This window comes from Haliaeetus albicilla, chromosome 4 (assembly GCF_947461875.1).
Source record: "Haliaeetus albicilla chromosome 4, bHalAlb1.1, whole genome shotgun sequence".
Taxonomy (NCBI): Eukaryota; Metazoa; Chordata; class Aves; order Accipitriformes; family Accipitridae; genus Haliaeetus; species Haliaeetus albicilla.
This window is the reverse complement of record NC_091486.1, coordinates 48,280,820-48,299,976: the sequence shown is the minus strand read 5'-3', so window position 1 is coordinate 48,299,976 and position 19,157 is coordinate 48,280,820. Positions and strand designations below refer to the sequence as shown.

Below are 19,157 nucleotides of genomic sequence, written 5' to 3'. Positions count from 1 at the left end.
GGGGCCTTTTCCTGCCCTCTGCCTTGTGGTGGCCTCACTGTCACATTGCTGTGGGTTTATACAGAGTTGAGCCTCAAGGTCCAAGCTCGGTGCTGGACTGCTCAGACAACAGGAGTTCACCCAAGTCATTTTGATATTTACCAGGTGAGGATTAGAAATCCAGCTTGTGTTCCAGCTGCAGTTTGTAGTAGGCTTACCACTATATAGAAATGGTAAGTTGCTATTCAAAATAGACATGTTGGTTCAATAGCCTTAATTTCTGAGAAGTTATGCACATATGTTGTTTCCATAATTCTCTGGAAATCTAATGGTTTTTTTGGCCAAGACACTGAAATATTTTTTTGCCTTTTAACAGTATTGGTTAACCAGCATTAAAATATTTCGTAACTCCAGCACTCAGTCATCATTCTGTCCAGGAACAGCAAGACAAATATGCATTAAGTATTTTGCAGTCCCTCCAAATTTGGATGGACTTGATGGCTGATGTCTAGACTGCTGCTGTTAAAAAGGAGTAGCCAATAGTTGAGGAACAAAGAAACCCAAACACATCAATCATATCACTTGGACTCTTCTTGCACACTGAGATCTAAGATGATGGTCAAATCAAGAAAAAGCATAAGGTATCTTTCCAGAAGCACTGAGTCAGGAAGGGACTGGGACTGGAAAATACAAAATCTAGAATTCCCTGTGTTTCTTGGTGAATTGTTTCCAGCGATCCCTTTCTAATTAGAAATACTGAGCTCATCAAAATGAAAGATCAAACAAGCCAATATTTTATTGTAAACTTGCACCCTAATTTCCCTAAATGTAGATGAAATGTCAGAGGTGGTATTTTACATGTGGGAAGAGTAGTTACAGATGGTGAAACCGAGGTCATTTACATGTTCAGTCACTGAGTGGGTAAATTACCTCAGTTCAGGCCTATTGCTACCCACTAATAACGCACATTTTTGTTCCTTTTTCACTTTGGCTGGTTATCTTTTGTTTTAGTTAACTTACTACCCTGATATTCATTACACACAGACAGAAAAATGAAAACTATATTATCCTTGTATAGCTGACTTTCCTTCACCCTTTTCCCAAAAGTAGCCTAGTCAAACGTCTGCAGAAAATGACTCGCCACCATCATTTTATGGAAGACTTCTAAACATTTTAAGACTTTGGCCCTTCACCTTTGCCGTTTCCTCAAGGCATGTTCTTTGCTTTTAGGTGCCAATTTCACTCCCCTAAAAACTCGTGGAAGTTTTGGTGGGTTCTTAGTGCAAGATTTTTTATTCCAGATGCATCAAAACTTGAAATTTAGCTTAGAAAACACCTTGCATAAGTTAAGAAGCAGAGCCCATATAATTTTTAGTGACACTTGCCTTTCCATACTGCCAGTTTTGCTTATGTAATTTATTTTGTGCTTGTAAGCCTGAAGTGCTAGAGGTGTGGGGGCTTGGTTTATACTCAGGTCCTTACCTTACAGTATGCTGTCTACAAAGGGCCAACCTTTCTCTTTAGTTTAAAAGCAGAATTTTGCATCATTGCATTGCTGTTACAGGTCACATTAGGAATCAAACAGCTTTAGGATTTAGAGGGGAAAAAAATGACAAGAATGGGGAGAGGATGACTGATGCTGAGCATTGATGTTTACATTATTTATCATTGAAAGGATCTGTAGTAAGTTTCATACTCGTGAAACACCTCTGCTGAACAGGTGGCAACTCTTAAAGACATTTTGCAGGTAGCTACAGATTAGAAGCGGTGGGGTCTTCAGAAGGTGGTTTCACAGCCATAGAAATCGTGTCACAATTTGTTAAAATGACTTCTTTTTACAGCAGAGCATCTTGGACTTGGCTTAGTAAATAGTAAAGGTGGCTACAAAGCTATGCTCCTAACCGGATACATGAAAGCAGCATTTGTTGTGAAGCTGCGGATGTCATGTGTTATGTAGCTGCCATCTTGTGGGGGGAAAAAAAAAAATAATAATTGTCGAGTACTCTCCTATGTATGTTTTCATAATTTGTGTAGTATGTGTGCATAGTTCATGCAGTAATTTATCACAGCACTAGCATCAGGTCAAATTCATAATCAGAATTTGCATTGCTGTAACTAAGAGCAGAATCTAATCCTAAACTCCTGATTCCAATATTTTAGACAAGGTAACTTTTTAAAAAGCAGCCCTTCCCTCACACTTTTACACAGACGCTATTCCTTTATTTAAACCCCAAAAGAAACAATTAAATAAGCTGTAAGCTTATGTGCTTCATAAATCATTCAAGAAATTTGTTCCCACCTGGATTTAAAATTCAATATCATTTGCAGCCAGAGTTGGTTGCGTGGGAGAACCAGGAAGAGAAGATCAGGTTTTTGTGGTGACTTGCCATAGCTCTTACAGAGAAACTAATCCAGGATTACTTAGCTACCACCAGGATGCTGTTTCTTAAATTTTCTTTATAAAACTAGTTAATTCACTTCATATCACTGAAGTAACTCCTGAATGACCCTTTGTCTAGTGACTGGTGTAGTGTCATTTCCTGTTATTCAATTTAGTTGCAGAGTGGCTGGCTGACAAGGGTGCATCTCCACATAGATGCAAGGAAATTCCACTTCCTTTTCCTACAATCTAGGGCTTCCTCTTCAGAAAAGAAAAATACAGGGTGCACATTTGTAAACTTGATTTGAGTCAGGCTGAGCAAGCAGACATCTGCTATTTCCTCTATACAGTAAGCTAGAAAAAATGCTTTGTAGGGAGGTGTGTGGCCCAGTGGTTAGTGCAGAAATGTGTCAGGCAGGATTTCTCAGTTCTGTTACTGGAGCTTGATGAAATGTAATATTTTCAATATATTTCTATTTTTTGTCCTTCTGTTAATTTCCTCCTTGACTGAAAGTTCCTGTTTTCTGATGTAACGTGGGGCAAGTTAAATAACTTCTGTGTTTTATGGTCCTGCCGTGAAAAGAACAGCGTATTACACAGGAGAATACGGCTGTGAAATTAGGTAGTAAGATTCTGCACTGCATACAGAGGCAGTAGGATACAGTAGGTATTATTTCAAAGGCCAATGGGAAATTCATCTGCAGAAAGTGAGATGTAGTTTTTCTGAAATATTTAACTGCTCTACCAGTATCATGTGGGAAAATCTCTGGGGAATCTGCTGATTGAGTCTTTACAAAAAATTGTAATTTATACCTTCTAGCAAATACAGAAAATGAAATTCAGATAACATTTTTAGGGGATTATTAAGGGAGATGCCAAATTCAAAGATCAGATTTTCTCATCACAAAACTGGTAGCAGCGTAATTTCCCAGAGTATGTAGTAGCCCTGCCATACAAAAATGAAGTCTTATTATATGCTTCTTGATACAATTCATAGCTGAGTCTCATTTTCTAAGCTAATATTAGTACTATTGTATGGGGTTTTTTTAACTAAACAAGTATCATTTATGCAGTCAAACCAAAGGTTGCTCCTGAAAACCGTCACTCACAATAGAAGTGGGCTTAGTTATTTGAATAAGGGCTTCATTGTGTGAGTATTTGCAGCATTCTTTTCAAGGCAAAAAACTCTTGTTCTCAGTGTAGGATTTGTCCCTAAATGATAAGTAAATTGGTTTATAATAAACACATCTTTAGGTTGCTAAATTCAAGCATTATGACTGCATAAATTAACTGTACTGTAAGACTTGTTTTCTGCAAACAAGAATTGTCATTGTGGATTACAGCCAATCTAGCTAGATTTAGATGATGCTGATTATGACACCATCTCTTATTCCAGTGCACACAGAGCTGGAAATCAGTTATGGATGTTAGGGATTCTTTTTTTTTTATTTTCTAAAAATCCTCATATTAACATGGGATCATTTCAGGACAGTGATTTTTAGCCTTTTTTTAATTTACTAACTACTACAAGATTTCTAAAGGAGGCGCAGACTAACAGACAAGCTTTTCTTGGTGATCTTACTGATCCTGCAGCTAGGTTTCAAAGGGTGTTCAGAGCATTGGCTGAAAAACATTTTTGTAGTGCAATGCCACTACCCTTTTTATTATATGAAACGAGTTAGTTTCTGAGTGCTGAAATGCTTGATACACAGGTTGGGCTACAATATTCCATTCCTAGATTTAAATGACTTTCGATAAAAGAGCCTGCTGAGTGAACATACATATTGAATTATTGCTAAATATACTGAATATTGCAATCTTTGCTTAAGCATATGGGCAACAGTAATTGAGTTGCTTTGGGGATACTTGAACTTTCAAAAAGCTGTAGGCTTTTCCTTACAGTCTGCAACTACCATCACTTGAGACAGATAGCGGGATCTGCTCTAATACAGAACTAATTGTTTTCTAACTGTGTCTTTTGTCTGTTTCAATTTCAAGACATCATTAACCCCATCTCATTCCTGTGATACAGTTGAGAATTGGTTCTATGATGAAACTTCACAAAGCTGCTGTTACCAGTGTCCCTCAGGTCAGTATATTTATAATTCAATCAAATTAACATGGAGCCCTTCTTGTAGAGATATTAGGAACCATGTCTGTCTGTGGAATTGCACTTTGACCCTGAAGAAAAGTGCAATTTCATGAATCACTGTCTAGTGTGGATCCAGATGTGAACTTGTTCTCCACTGCCCTGCTCTTGTTCAGTCTACATGCAAACAATCTGTAAATTGCAAACAAGATAACTTGCTAGGATTTTTTATGTGTTTTTTATCGGTTAACTTGACACTCTGAAGTAGCTAGAAGTAGGCAGCTCTAAGAATTCATTTCAGCTTGCCTCAGGGTGTGAAATAGTGCAGTGAAATTAGGCTAAATAAGTTTCTGATCAGAGACAAAAAACATAAAATGAAGGTGTGGAAAATCTGTCATTACCCTCATAGTCAAAACAGTTTAGAAAGTGTCTCACATGAGAAAGGGAACAGCCCCTTGTCAGGGGACACAGTGAGCTTTGCTGGAAGCTAGTTATGACTCAGAGGCAGGTGAGCTCAGAAGCAGGAAACACCTTGGTGAAACAAGAGTTCTGGAAATGTCTGAAACTCCCCCTATTGGCCAAAAAAACCCTCAGTGGGTGGGGCATTTTATGGTACTTCACCGTCATCAATCTCTTCTTATAGAAATGTTTTCTTTTTCTTTTTTTTTTTTTTAAGGAAATTTTTGACATTTATTTGTGCTCTAATAATAAAAAGAGGTTTAGCGCTTGGTTGCAAGCATTTGCATGCAGTTACATCCAAGTTCCCACTGGGACACCTTGTACTCCTGGCCATACCACTAGAATCATTCAGAAGTTGTATAAGTAAACAGGACCAAGGGATGGGGAAACTGGTCCTGTAAAAGAAGAAAAGGGGCGGGGATCTGACTCTGAGCCAGTCCCAAGAAAAGCTCTTTTCTCCCTCAAAACCATACTTTGCAAAAGCTCCCACAGTGACAGATGTCAGTGAGGTCTTGTGAAAAGCAAAGATCTGATTTACATCTGGCTGTAATGAGCCACCAGTCTCAATCACTCCACCTCTGCTTATTCTTGAAACTCATTTTGTTGCCACCTGCTCATGTCAGTCTTGGACATCACATCCTCCAGGGCCTCCTTCACAACAGAAACTCATAACAATGCTTTTCATTTTAATCTTCCACTACTCCTTCAAGCAATAACCTGTTCATATCTGCTACTAACTCAGCTGCTCACTGCAAAGAAAGGGAAGCTTTTCTAAAATTGCATTTAATCAAAGTGGAGCATCTTGAACTCTTGATGCAGCCTGGCTTTACTTTCGTTGGTGTTCCAGCCCACAGATGTACAGCTTTCAATCTGAGTACACACTGGCCCACATGCAAGCCATCCTCTGTTTTAAAGTTAATTTCAAGATAAACTTCAAACCAAACCTCAAAAGATCATTCTAATCAATTTCTACAGTTGCCACATCTCTTCTCATGTACTTAATTCTTGTGCAGGTAAAATGAGACTTCTGGTACCTGGGATACCAGAAGAAAATTTTCTTTCTGTCATCACAGAACAAAGTATTTCCCTCCTATCAAGGGGAGGAACAGAGATTTTCATGGGAAATAATGGTATATGCTAGAATAGCTCATGTTATGCAGAAGTTGGTATTCCACTTCAGTTCTGTTTATTCTGTTTATGGTTTTTTACCTTTTTTGTTTGATTGGTTTTTTGTTTTAGACTCTAAATCCAGCTCCACAAGATAGTGCTGCAGTCAACACTCAGGATAATTTCCCACCCACAGTTAACAGCATAGCCTCAGGAGTGAATGAATGCACATACTCATGAAAGAAAAACACTTATTTCATCTACTTACTTTCAGTACCTTTTTCAGTACAGGTGATTGCAGCTGGTATTCCTACTGCTCAGGCTTTTATCTGGTTGTTGAGCTGTGAACACAATCTGTGGAGAACAGCACCAGAAGACACTGTTAGGCAAGCTTCAAAGTTACTGCACCTGGGGCACACATCCCCCAAGGGAGGGACCCATGTGTACAGGAAATCTCAAATAACTGAAGTTAAAGCTTTTGAGTTATTGGGGGAGGAAGGGGAAAATGACATACACGGGCAGGTACACATGTGTGCAGCCCGAGTGCTGAGGTTCAGCAGTCAGCCCCCACTTTGAAAGGAACAGTCTCAGACAGGTAGTTTTGAGAAGGTGAGAGTGACGTGGTTTGGGCTTGTCTGGTGCTTTTTAGTGGGCCAAATACAGCACAGCTGTTTTTACCTGCACTCCTATATCATGCTTGCCAAAATGCAGAGTAGGTGAGTTATTTCCCTGCCAGGTTCCCCCTTCCTGTGGTTAACTCTTTGTGTTTTGGTGATGCAGGCTGGATGCTGAAACTGGGATTTGTTTCTCTCCTTCTGTTTTCCACATGTGAAACATTCAACTCCTCCTATCTTTACGTTGCTGCTTTAGCTTTTCCTTTGGTAGTTATTTCCACCTCCTGGCAAGGCCACGAGGTCACAGCTGACCACTGTGCCTTCTGATTTCTTTGGCACTATGGCCAGCGGTAGAATACCTCATCTGTTGCTTCAGGAACTGAAACATTAGGAATGCCTCTGTCCCAGCCTTTCCCACACTCCTAGCTGGTTATTGTACCTAACTTGCCAGATGGATGCTTTTAAAAGCTGGTCACTAGACAATGATTACCAGATATAAAGTCATAGAATAGCTTAGGTTTGGCAAAGGCTTCCAGAGGTCATCTAATTCAGCTAGCTGCTCAACTTCATGCATGCTGCATGTACACAGAAGGTTCGAGAGATCCAGGGTGGGTAGTGTGCCTACAAACTGTGAGCAATGAGTCCAGGTGAGTTGGAAGTGTTGAGCAGAGAAAGTGTATAGCTTATGCATCCAGCATCAGAAAGACATAGATATGTAATTTGATTTGTTTAAAGGAAAACAACTGGAAAATCAAACCATCTCACAACTGCCAAGGCAACTGTAAAATTAGCAGGACTGCTCAGAAAGCAACCTACTGCAAATCCGCTAGGGGTATGTAGGGCACAGCTCAAAAAGTACCTACCATCTTGTAACCTCCCATTCTGAACGTGGGAGATGGGGTTGTCCCTGCATGAATCCATGTGCACCTAGGCGATTCTGTCAGCTTTTGAAAGAAAAAGTGATGATTTAGGTAGCAATGTATGAGGACTCGATTGCTATAGTCAAGAAGAAAACATGAAAAACAATTGCCTGGGAACTTAGTAGTGGCAGGAAAATATTGCCCTCACTGCAGACTTGGTGGTCTTTTCTAACTGTCAGCAAATGGTCCTATGTGCCCATTTTGCAGCAATCCATACTGACACTGATAATACTGTGCATAGTGTTGCTGTAACAGGACAGCTGTGATCCCCTCACACTTGAACAGGAAAGACAAAAATGTGCTAGAGAAACCAAATGACAGGTACAAAGAGAAGACGACTGTGGTAGTGTGTCTAACAGGTAAATGAGCATACAAGAACACTTCAGGATGGTTGCCTCCAGTGATTCTCAACAGGTATCCTGCATATTTTTTTTTTATTTCTCCAGGCTATGTTAAGAAGAAAGCATGTCCTAGGGACCCAGATGAAGACTGCATGAGATGTGGACCCGAACAATATGTGAATGAAGCATTCCAAAAGCCACGATGTGACGCTTGTGTATCATGCGCAAAAGGTTTGCTTTCCCTCACACATACCTCACAGTTATATTCTCTCTCTGTATTTTATTTACACTTTGTTTATATTTTATTCAGTTAGAATTTCCAGCAGCAAAATTATCCATCCTTGGCTACTGATTTAGAGAGCCAAATGCTACCTTGCACATAATCAGTATCTCTTTCTGTGTGACCTGGGACTACCTAAAAATTCTCTCATCCAGTGCTATCCAAGTCTGATTTCTGCTCTCTCTCTTATATTACAAGCCATTGTCTACAGGCTTCTCCAATTATTCGTGACTTAAGTTGCCATCACGAAGAGTGCCAGCAGCCTGTTCTACTTCCTGAGCCTTTGAACTGATGTTGCTCAGCTTTGGCCCCAACTCTACATTTTCATTGCAGGGTGATCCTTTGTTACCACATCTGTTTCTTCCCCACAGAATCTGACCTTGTGGAAAAAGAGCCCTGCTCCTTCAATTCTAGCCGTGTGTGTGAGTGCCGACCAGGCCTGTTCTGTCAAACCCCTGTTCTGAACACCTGTATACGATGCCAGCAGCACACACTTTGCAAGCCTGGTTTTGGAGTCAAAGTCAGAGGTAGGAATTCCTACCTGTCTAGCTTACCTTTTCTGATCTTGGCCATAGGCCTGGACCTGATGCATTTTGGTTGGTTGGTCCTCAGTTGTTATTTTTATTCAGGCACCTCAACGAATGATGTTACTTGTGAAGAGTGCCCTTCTGGGACCTTCTCTGATCAAAATTCCAGCACCGACATCTGCAAGCCCCACACAAAGTAAGTCCATAGTTCTTTCAAGTGACTAACTAAAGCTAATAGAGGACTAAAAGGGACACCTGTCCCTTCTGGTGCAAAGTATACAAATTTATCTTTGAGGCAATGGGATCGCTTTGGGCCTATGTGCAGAGTTTAGAAGGCCTGTTTTTATACCTGTTGCACAGCTCTGTACTGGAGGAAGGAAACCCTCTTGCCTCATTTTTACTTTACTAAGTACAGCAGAATTACACAGGCGTGTGAGTATCAGGTTTGCTTCCAGGTAAAGAATTAATGCCACAGGGGTGAGAAGAAGGTTAATGACTTTTTCACTGAAAGCAATAAATGCAGGTGGTAGAAAAATGACCAAAGGGATGTTTGCCACGTGGAAAATACTCTTATCTTGTACCACGGCATTTTCCTCTAGCACTGATACACTCTTCTTTTTCATTCCCTAGCTGTGCCAAGTTAAACAAAATAGCACTAAGCAAAGGAAATGCCACACACGATCAGGTTTGCCTGGACCGATTGCCCACCTACCTCACCTCAAGCACTTTGTCCATGCGATTCAGCAATGAAACAAATAACTCTGACCTAAGGACGGTTGAAGAGAACCTGGTGACCATGGGTAGTATCCTTTTAAGTGCCATAACGACTGAAAACCTTAGTTCAACTCCTGAGGAGAAAGCTCTGGCTGGCACTTTTCCCACCTCAGCCAAGGGGGAGACGACAATGGGAGGTAATAAAGATAAGGCATTTACTCTGCCTAGCATGTTTTATTTGGATATATCTTTGGTAAATGCAATTTTTATGTGGGAGCTTCCTGCAAATCCCCTATGGCTTGTGAAATGATGTCCATGGATCTATGTCCAAACACATAGATCTACTAATAGATTCTCCCTCTGCCTTTTCTTAGCCTTTCCTGTGCTCCCTTTCCTTTTCTGTGCTGTAGGTCTAGTTCTTTGGGCAGTGGTTCTCTCTGTGATAGTGCTACTTGTGGGCATGCTGTTAATTTGGAAATGGAAGGTGTGCAAGAAGCGGATCCTCATCCTCAAAGGAAAGCGTGAGTTTTTAAAGCTGTAATACATAGCATGCTGTTTGATCTCCAAGTATATGCCAACTGGGAACTCAAATATCCCAAAATTTTGTGGAGGTCATTGGGGAAGAGAATGTTCACTACTGCCTGGTGCAGGTGGGCCAGATAAGGGTTTTAGGCAAACAGTTCATGCAGCATGTTGGAGAACATGAGAGAAAGATTGAAGCAGCTGTGAATTTATGGAGGAAGATGCTACAAGCTGGGTGGGGAAAAGGTAACCAGTGGTTTCTTCTCTCAGCACAGACACTAATATTAAATGATACCTGAAGTGTTTTGTGAGTATTTGTTGGTTCCAGGAATGGGGTTGGACTTTGAGCATGAGAGGAAGAGTGATTTTTACTCACACCGACTCTCTGTAGCTTTGCCTAGAGTTACGTGTGGGGTGTTCCTGTGGAACCACATTCCCTCTTTTATAGAAAGCAGGATGTGCATGTTGTAGGTTGGTTGTAGGCCTGTGGGTGTGGTAAAGCTGTTAGAGCCTGTATGCTCCACGATGAGTTTTGCTAAATGAATGGTTTCTTTTATTAGCACATCTGCGTTCCATCACTTCACATAAATCCAGACTCAAATCTCAAGGTGAGTGACCAATGGATGAGGAATTGTAATCCATCTGTCTAGAGAATAAGTGGATAGTTTTAATATGGAACTTTATTTCATGGAATTTTCATTTAAAACGTGGAACTTTTTCATGTCAAACGTGTATCTCTGCTGACATGCAAAAGGCCAGTCCTGTTGTCTGTCCTGCGCAGGCAGGTGATGCTCTGGATGTGACAAGCCACTAGATGGCACTTTTCCCCCACTGCATCTGAATGGTTGGGCGAGGTGTCAGTGCAGGGAGGCTTTTCTGGAAAAACACCCCATTAATTTCTGGGCACTCAAATGTGAGAGACGTGTTCCAAAACAAGTGGGTGTTAGCCATACCACCTGTACAGATCCCCTAGAGTACACACATTTTGCCCAATTAACTAATCCCTCTCAGCACTTCCATTTCCATTCACTAATCTGTTCTCTGTTGTGTTAGATTCTCCTCATCACCACACATCAGAGCTTTTTATACTCATTTATTCAGAAATACAATTTAAAACCTCTTGTGTGCAGCTTAATTTTCTCAAAATGGAATTTTTTGCTTCCTTACTTGCCTTACACAGGAGAAACTGTTAACTGTGCAGCATTATAGAGCTGATGCATTGAAAATAAAGGTGGCTGCATGTTAGGGTGAAATTAGATAGCAGGCCTGAGCCTGTCTAGCTTCATGGTACTACAGAAGGATGCCGTACACTCCCTTCTTCTCACCTCTCTTCTTTTCCCAGTGTTCTCTTCCTCCATCCTTGCATAAAATCCCATCCCCTTAATAGTCGTCTGACCACCACATGATGAACTAATCCAACTTGTTAATCCAGTAGAAAGTTATTAACTTTTTTTTACTTTTTTCTTTTTAATAAGCCTGTCTTCTGCTTATCTAGAAGGTTTAATCAGTTCATCATTTCATTAGATGAATACTATCTGTGGTGTGGGGAGAGTGATAGTGGTGGCCACAAAGGGCTTTGAGGAGAGCAGGACCTCACAGTATTGGCAGCAACATGTTGCCGGTTCACCTCAGCCGTGTCATGTAAGTGTGCCCTCAGTGGTTGGGCAGTAGAGTAGTTTAGGACATGGCTAGGTGATCTTTCAGAGTAAGTATTAACATTCTTGTGATTGCTGTGAATTTTCTTCTGATAATTTTTCCTCTTTCCATTGCAGGTTCTGATTTAGTGAACAAATGCGCAGTAAGTGTGAACAATATTCCAAAACAGATCACTTTCCATTCCAATGTAAATAATGATATTTTAAAATGTCCTGTTAAAGAGTGCCAGCCTTTTTGTTTGGACTTCCCTCTGCAACACATCATCCCCTAGGTGCAGTGATGAGATGTACTAGGATTTGGTACTTTCACATCCTGGGCTGTTTAATGTGGTGTTAAATAATGTGATGCTGCCAGTCTTGCTTGTGAAGGGGGTATTTGATTTGCTTTTTTGCCATTCATGTTGCATTCTATGGGACAAGATCCAAAATCACAGGATGAACATGCCTTTTCTACCTTCTGGGAAAACTTTGTCTGTCAGTACCATTTTATCTTACTGCTCCAGTCACACCAGTAGGATTTGTACTCTTCTGCCTCCCTCTGTGTTACCTTCCATCTTTGTAGGATTTGGCATGAGTGTAATATGGGTACACAGTGGGTATTGTTTGTCTGGAAGACTTTCCAGCAGGACCAGCTTCTGGTTTAACAGTATGGTTTGCATATGAACAAGGCAAACATCAGTCAATATGGTAACAACAGAAAGCAGTTCCTCAGCTGTTGAAATCATCATAGCTCTGTTTGATTCCTCCACTTTCAGTGAAATTACAGCAACTTTCATCCTCTGAGTCTTCACAGTTTATTGTCTATATCTGCTAAAACACTCTCTAGACTCTTCCTTTTTTTTTTCAAATCAGTTTGCTTTTAAATGTTGCACATCTGCACACATACAAAATACTACTTATTCTAATGAATCTGGTTGCAATCAGCTATCATAATTTCAATGTGTCACTGCTAATTCCTGAATTGTGGGGAGCTTGCACTCTTGCTTTCATAGTCAGTCAGACATGAGCAAGAGTTTTAAACTGCACATTTCAAAATCTTACTATGTTGTGGTTTGTTTGGTTTTTTTCCTTTTCCAACCTTGTGGAAACAGAAGCAGAGCTAGGAACCATCAGAAATTTGTGATGCAGGACCGTTAGCCTCTCTCAGATTCTGGCTCCTCTTTTAAAGGACTGTTTGTAATTAATTCTTCACATAATAGCTAGTCTGAGCTTTTTTCTTCTACCTGAGGTTCTGCTGAGGCAATTCCATTTTGAAGTTCAGCCAGTTCAACCTCTGGCTTGTTTTGTTTTTCCATAGGAGTGTGGTAGGTCTTTGCAAAATCTAAGAGGAAGGTAAACCATATATTTTCAGTTTTGACTGTTTGACTCTCTCACCATATGATTACACATCTGTACATGTTTGTCCTCTGATACTTATCTCACAACTAAATATGAAAAATATCTTGAAGTTCTTTCTGAGCAAATCCCTTAAAATTTTTACCTCCAGCATCTATCTTTCTTACTGATGTTATACTTTTTGCTGGAAAGTGCTACTGAGCTTCAGCCCCCCAGAATGCAGCTGTTACTATATTACAGGACAGCAGACTCTGCAACAGAGCATACAGTATAAGACTTGTGGCAAAAAGTCAACATAACAAATAAGTGAATTTACGAAGGTTCATCGGCATCTAAATTGCGGACAAGGCAGTGGAACTTAGCAAAGCATCCAAGCAGGTCCAGGAAACTGGATTTCAGTGGAAGTGAGGTATATTCTTGCAAATATCATAAAAAAATCTGTGAATTTAGCTTAGAAATGCTATTTTTAAATACAGCCTTAAGTGATGCAGGAACCTAGTTCAAAGAAACTTATGTTTCTATATCAGTTAGGCACTTTCAGATTTTTTACTCCCTGTGACAGTGGTGCCATGAAGTACATTATGTTATTCTGACTCCAGTAGAAGGATTCTGTAGATCTATTGCAATCTTCACAGTGTTGCTTTTACATTTACCCCACTTCTACTCTCCTCTTTGTATTGGCAGAAGATCATACTGACTACTGACAGCGGGCCAGAAGAGAAGGAGTTAATTGACAGAACCCTCCCTTTGGAAACCAACAATAACTTGGTCTCCAGCACAGAAAAAGCATATAGTCCTGAACTGAGTCTGACTGATGTGACACAGAGCAATGGAAATGCTCCAGATTGCCCTATCAATTCTCGAGTGAGAGACCACACAAATAATCGAATTGGTAAGTCTTGCTTTTTTTCTTTTTTCCTTTTGTCTTTTCAATATTTCAACCATGGGCACATAATGTCATTCTGAGATTATTAGTAAGCTGCAAAGTGTCCAAAGTGTCTAACAAAGGTTGGGTCTGAATCTCCAGAACTTTTGACACACAAATTCTGGTATATCTATTCATTTGAATATAATGCTTTCTTATTTTCACATTTGCCTTAGTCACTTATGAACCTGACAGAAAAATGCTCTTGTTCCTCTTTTTCATTGCAGAAGATGTAAATTTGCAGAAGAAATTTGAAATCCAAAATATGTCAGCTGGAAAATGACGCTGTAATACTTAATGACAGTTGTACTTCACATGTCTCAAGCTATCATTTTCTTCTCTTGGTTTCACAGTAATAGCTTGAAATGTGTCTCCCATATGTTCCCATAAAGTCTTCGACCATGGCACAGGGTAGGAGATAAAGTCAGGCAAGCAAGCTTACTCACAGGGCGAGAATTGTTATCTGAGACACAGTCTACATGAGACATTCTGGCAATGTTTCCAAACCCCATTTTGAGGTTATTTGAAGGGTTTTTTTGGTGTTACTAGAGCTGACCTTCCCTTACTAAATGCCCTTTCTGTTTTTTCTGTGAGTGATGGACTTGGGTTGCTTGTGAGGATTTGACTTACCATACCCAAATATCTCCAAGCAATTGTGAACAATAACCTACACTGTCTGATCTGCAGCATATGTCTGAATAAAATGTAGTGATCCAAGCCATAGCAAGGGCCTTATTTACCTTTTGTAAAGGAGTAGGGTCAACAAGTTGGACACAAGGTTCAAGTCTAACCCAGAAAATTTTGTAGCTGATTCTCTGCTGGAAAGAAACTAATTTCTTTGCAGGTCCTAAGACCCCAGATAATTACCCAGAATTTCTGTATAGTGCTGATCCTTGCCCAAAGGCTACTTTTAATGCAGGTATTGTTGCTTCTCAAAACAGCAGGAGTATAAAACTTGGATTCTCCATATCTGTCTTCCCCAGATCCTGATTAATTGGTTCTTCTAACAGACTCTTGTGAACATCTTACTGCCTTTTCTAATTTGTCTTTCTCCTGTAGTCCTAGCTATAGTGCAGCTGCTTCATCACACGGGAGTTAGATCTACGTGATCTAAAATGCCCAGAGCCCCATTGACAGTGGTCCAAAACCAGACAGTGTAGTACAAAATGTGCAGGCCTTCTTTATCACTTAGTATATTCGGTGGTTTGATTTCAAAATTAAAAGCGCCTTATAAATAAACAATGAAATAGACAACTTATAATGTGTGAATTCGAAAAGCTTTAGTGGGTTAGTGAATTCTGTGTTTTCACAGTGACAGGCTTGATCTGCATGCCTCTGATTAAAAAAAGAACAAGGGGGCAGCGGGATAAGAAAAACCGAGTACCAAATAAAAATTTTGCATGAAAAGGAACCATCTCTAGGGTCAGCAGTGATTGTTAACTATGCTCAGCACTATTTTTTTCCTTCCTCAGAAAAAATATACATCATGAAGGCCGACACTGTTATTGTGGGGTCCATTTCAGAAGTGCCTAGTGGCAAGAACTGTGCTGCTAGAGGATGTGAAAGTAGTGTTGATGCCCAGGAAAACGTGGAAGAGGAACTGGCAATGCACTATCCAGAGCAGGAAACAGAGTCTTTTCGAGGGAATGATGTAACGGTTCCTGTGGAAGAAGAGGGAAAGGAATTTCATCACCCCACCACTGCCACTGAAAAGTGATAACCCGCTGAGAAGATGTGTGAAGCTACAGAAACATCCAGTGTGACACTAAGCCTGAATCTATGACAAGGGAGGTAAACACATAGTGCCTTAGATTACCTGAAAACTCAGGTAAAACACTGAAACACATTCAAACAAGGAGTGCTAGAACCTATTTTATCTAACAAATGAGAGGATCATCCAAACTGTTGGCCTTCATAGCTGACGTCAAATATTTCTCTTTCCCTCTGTCTCCCTGCATCGTGCTGGAAACAAATTTGAATCAAAGCTACAAAATTCAGAGCACATCTGGATGCCAACTCAAGTTTCACAACTTGCTTTCTCTGCATGAAGGAATGGATTGAAAACTATGTCTGATTACTTCTATTATCGTATGAAAATTCTGGCCAGAATTCTGAGTTAAGCTTGAGACTCAGCCATGTTTCATATGTTGTGTCTATTCCAGTATTATCAGTACTTCCAATTTTGTCATATATTTTGCAACATCTGGTATTTTTCTTAAGGCCTCAATTCTTGAATGAAAATAATGACAATTTCAGTTTTACCTAACACAAACAGAACTCTTAAGTTTGTGGACTTCGCATTTCTTGAGGAAATAGGATCAAAAGGTGCCACACAGGCTCAGAAAACAGAAGGTAAATAAAACTAGTTGAAGTCCACTGTACTTTAGGCCATTCTTTCTAATTCTTGAAGTCTGATTCATGTTTTTTGACTACTTCAAATCATCGGTAGGTGTACAAAATGGCATCTTCTGGTGGAAGCCAAACTGGCTGAAAATTTGGATATTGGATGAACTATGGGTTTAGCCCAGCGTGGAGTCTGTAAAAAGGGTAAAGAAGAAAATAAACTAGTTTTCTACAAAAAGGAAGGACTGAAAAACAGGCACAGCAGTTATTTCCTACAACACTGTTAATCTTTGCTTGTTTAGAATTGCTCATAATCATCAGGCTGATACTGATTTGCATATCTAGTCTTTAAAAAAAAATCCGTTTTGTGGTCAACTGGCTTGCATTATGCTGTTTCTCAATCTCTCACACTGCTTGTTTGATAACTGTAAGTGTAATAGTGCTGACTATATTTTTGCACAGGACAATGGAAAATTAACAAGATGACAAAGTGTGCCTTAACAGTCAAAAAAAGGAACCACAAAACCAATTACTTGCTTTGTAGTTTTACCCTGGACAGAGTACTGCAATAACAGCTGTGCAACTTCAGCGTCTTTTGTCTTAGAACACACAAAAGGAACATAAGGTCATAAAAAACACCTTGGGCCAGACGAGTAGTACAAGCCCAACATTTTATCTCCGAGAGCCGCAGTAAGAGATGTTATTTAGGAAGAGCACATAAGCCTGGTTAATATCTGCTGCTTGCATTCCTCATAGTTCTGCAACATCAGCTGTAATTGGATTAAGGATGTTAAAAGAGTTTGTCCTAGCCTTTAGCGTTCATTCATACTGCCATTAATTTTTCTTCTTTCTTTTGAATTTCCTGGTACAGTCTGCCTCCATAAGCACCTGTGGCAACAGATTACAGGTAGTTACTTTTCACTGTGTAAAGAAGTACTTTTACCACTTTTAAACTGACCTCTTACTTATCTCAGTGAGTGCCACTGGTTCCTGTATTACAGCATGTAGTGCAATACTGAGTTGCTTTTATGATTCTTGATTGTATCCTCCTCAGCCTCCAAGCTGAGTTCCCATCTTTTTACGTTTCTCATGTAAGTTAGATGCTCCACTGCCTTGGTCATTTTAGTTGTCCTCTTCCACATCTTCTCTAACTTCACTACATTCTTCTGGACATCTGGAGGCTAGAATCATGCACTGCACTGAAGAAGAGGGGTGGGCCAAGATTTTAAAGAGCGGCAAAATGATACTCTATATTTGTTCTCAATACCTCTCCAGAATATGCCCACCATTTTATTTGCTTTTTTTTGGCTGCCCCTGCACACTAAGCAGACGATTTCAGAGAACCATCAAGAATGACTCCAAGATCACTTTTCTGAGCAACAGCTGCTAGATGCGAATTCAGCACCATGTACGCGTGGTTTAGATTATTTTTCCCTAAATGTATTGCCTTGTGTTTATCTATGTAGAAGCTCATTTGCCTCCTTTTTATGAGCTCCTTCTGGCTTTACTTGCCTCTGTATGTCATGTAAGTACCTGGAGAAGTTTAGTATTACTTTCATTGTGTGGGTGCTCTTTTCTCCAGATCATTGATGAAGATATTGAATAGAACTGGCCCCACCAATCCTCCCTGCTAACTGTTCTCTGTCCTGAAAAATTACCATTATGTTGTGCTCTTTCCTTCCTGCTTTTAAACAGCCATAACTTTTGTATCCTGTAAACTTTTATCAAATCCATAAACTTACCTTTCCTCCAATCCTGTGACAACTTTGTTTTTCCACCACCTTAGGTGTGGAACCTCATCAAAGGCTTTTTGAAAATCTCCATGTAGTAGATCCACTGGATCTTGTTTATCCATTAAGCCTCGCAATATATGGGAAGCTTTTTACTCCAGATTTTGTGATTGAAGAAATACATGAAGAGAAATTCATACTTTTCTGGAACCGCAGCCCCAGAGATGAAGTGGGAGAATCTCAGCATTATGGGATCTAGTCACTGGCTTTCATCAATGGATAATCTACCTGTAGTATATTTGAAAACTGGTTGTCATTTCAAGTGTTGTAAGTTCCAGTATTTACTTCTTGAATTCTACTCTTCTCTGCAAGTCCAGGACATTTATTTTAATAATTTCTAAAAACAACTGCTGCCACTGTATATTTTAGTTCGTCTATTGATTCTTGCAAGAGAGGCAATTAGTGAATCCTTTCTGTGTACGTCTGTGTTTGTTCTTGTTTGTTTCATTCAGAAGATATGCTGCTCCTAATGCTCGCATTGAAATTTCTTTTGGCTGTCAGTATCGCCATGTCAGTGGCAGTTACGTGGGATGAAGAAGGAAACAGAACGAACATTTTTTTGTTTAAGTGCTTGTTGTGCAACAGAAGGTCAAGTCACCAAGTATTGACATAAAACAGCAATGCAAGGAAGAAGAAAAAACTGTGTAGGACAAATACTGGTCACCTTTTCCTCACTTCCAGTCAGCTTAGTTCATTGTTTTCCAGTGCATGCGCTTCATTCTAGAAAAATACAGGAACTTGTATTTCATTTTAGAGAACGCCAATTTGTGTATCCACAAATTGTGAATAACCATGGTCACCCAGCTGTGATTGTTAAAGGATGTTCTGTAATGACAGCTAATTGTATATTTCAGCTCTGTATATAAATTAATCTTTTTTACTGGAACACCTTTCTAGATGAATCATGTGCATTGCAACCTGCTAGATGTATTATAGTTGGTTAGTTTAATAATGCTGGTAATCTTTGAATTAAAAATTGCATGGGTTTTAGACCATAGCCACACTTTTCTTGCCTGGTACGTAAATGTTTCCTTGTTGGTAATTTCAGTACATGGATCAGTTGCAGAAAGAATGTTTTTGCAAGAGAGCCTTTCAAAGCTTACGAAGCTATTAGTCGGCTGGAGTTTTTTCTCAAGAGCAGAGCAGGTCTGAATTCACATTCAGGTCTCTCTATACC

General features: G+C 39.9%; 1 protein-coding gene across 1 annotated transcript in view; it reads left to right on the top strand.

Moving 5' to 3' along the window:
• Positions 1 to 18,977, top strand: part of TNFRSF8 (TNF receptor superfamily member 8) — a 37,219-nt gene extending 18,242 nt beyond the window's left edge. Inside the window, exons 4-13 of the mRNA XM_069782493.1 lie at positions 4,358 to 4,448; positions 7,995 to 8,120; positions 8,541 to 8,696; positions 8,799 to 8,892; positions 9,327 to 9,607; positions 9,821 to 9,931; positions 10,493 to 10,540; positions 11,705 to 11,730; positions 13,607 to 13,814; positions 15,320 to 18,977. Coding sequence (XP_069638594.1) covers positions 4,358 to 4,448; positions 7,995 to 8,120; positions 8,541 to 8,696; positions 8,799 to 8,892; positions 9,327 to 9,607; positions 9,821 to 9,931; positions 10,493 to 10,540; positions 11,705 to 11,730; positions 13,607 to 13,814; positions 15,320 to 15,564 — 1,386 coding nt within the window. The 3' untranslated portion in view covers positions 15,565 to 18,977. The remainder of the gene's footprint in view (positions 1 to 4,357; positions 4,449 to 7,994; positions 8,121 to 8,540; positions 8,697 to 8,798; positions 8,893 to 9,326; positions 9,608 to 9,820; positions 9,932 to 10,492; positions 10,541 to 11,704; positions 11,731 to 13,606; positions 13,815 to 15,319) is intronic.
• The last annotated feature ends 180 nt before the right edge of the window (positions 18,978 to 19,157 follow it).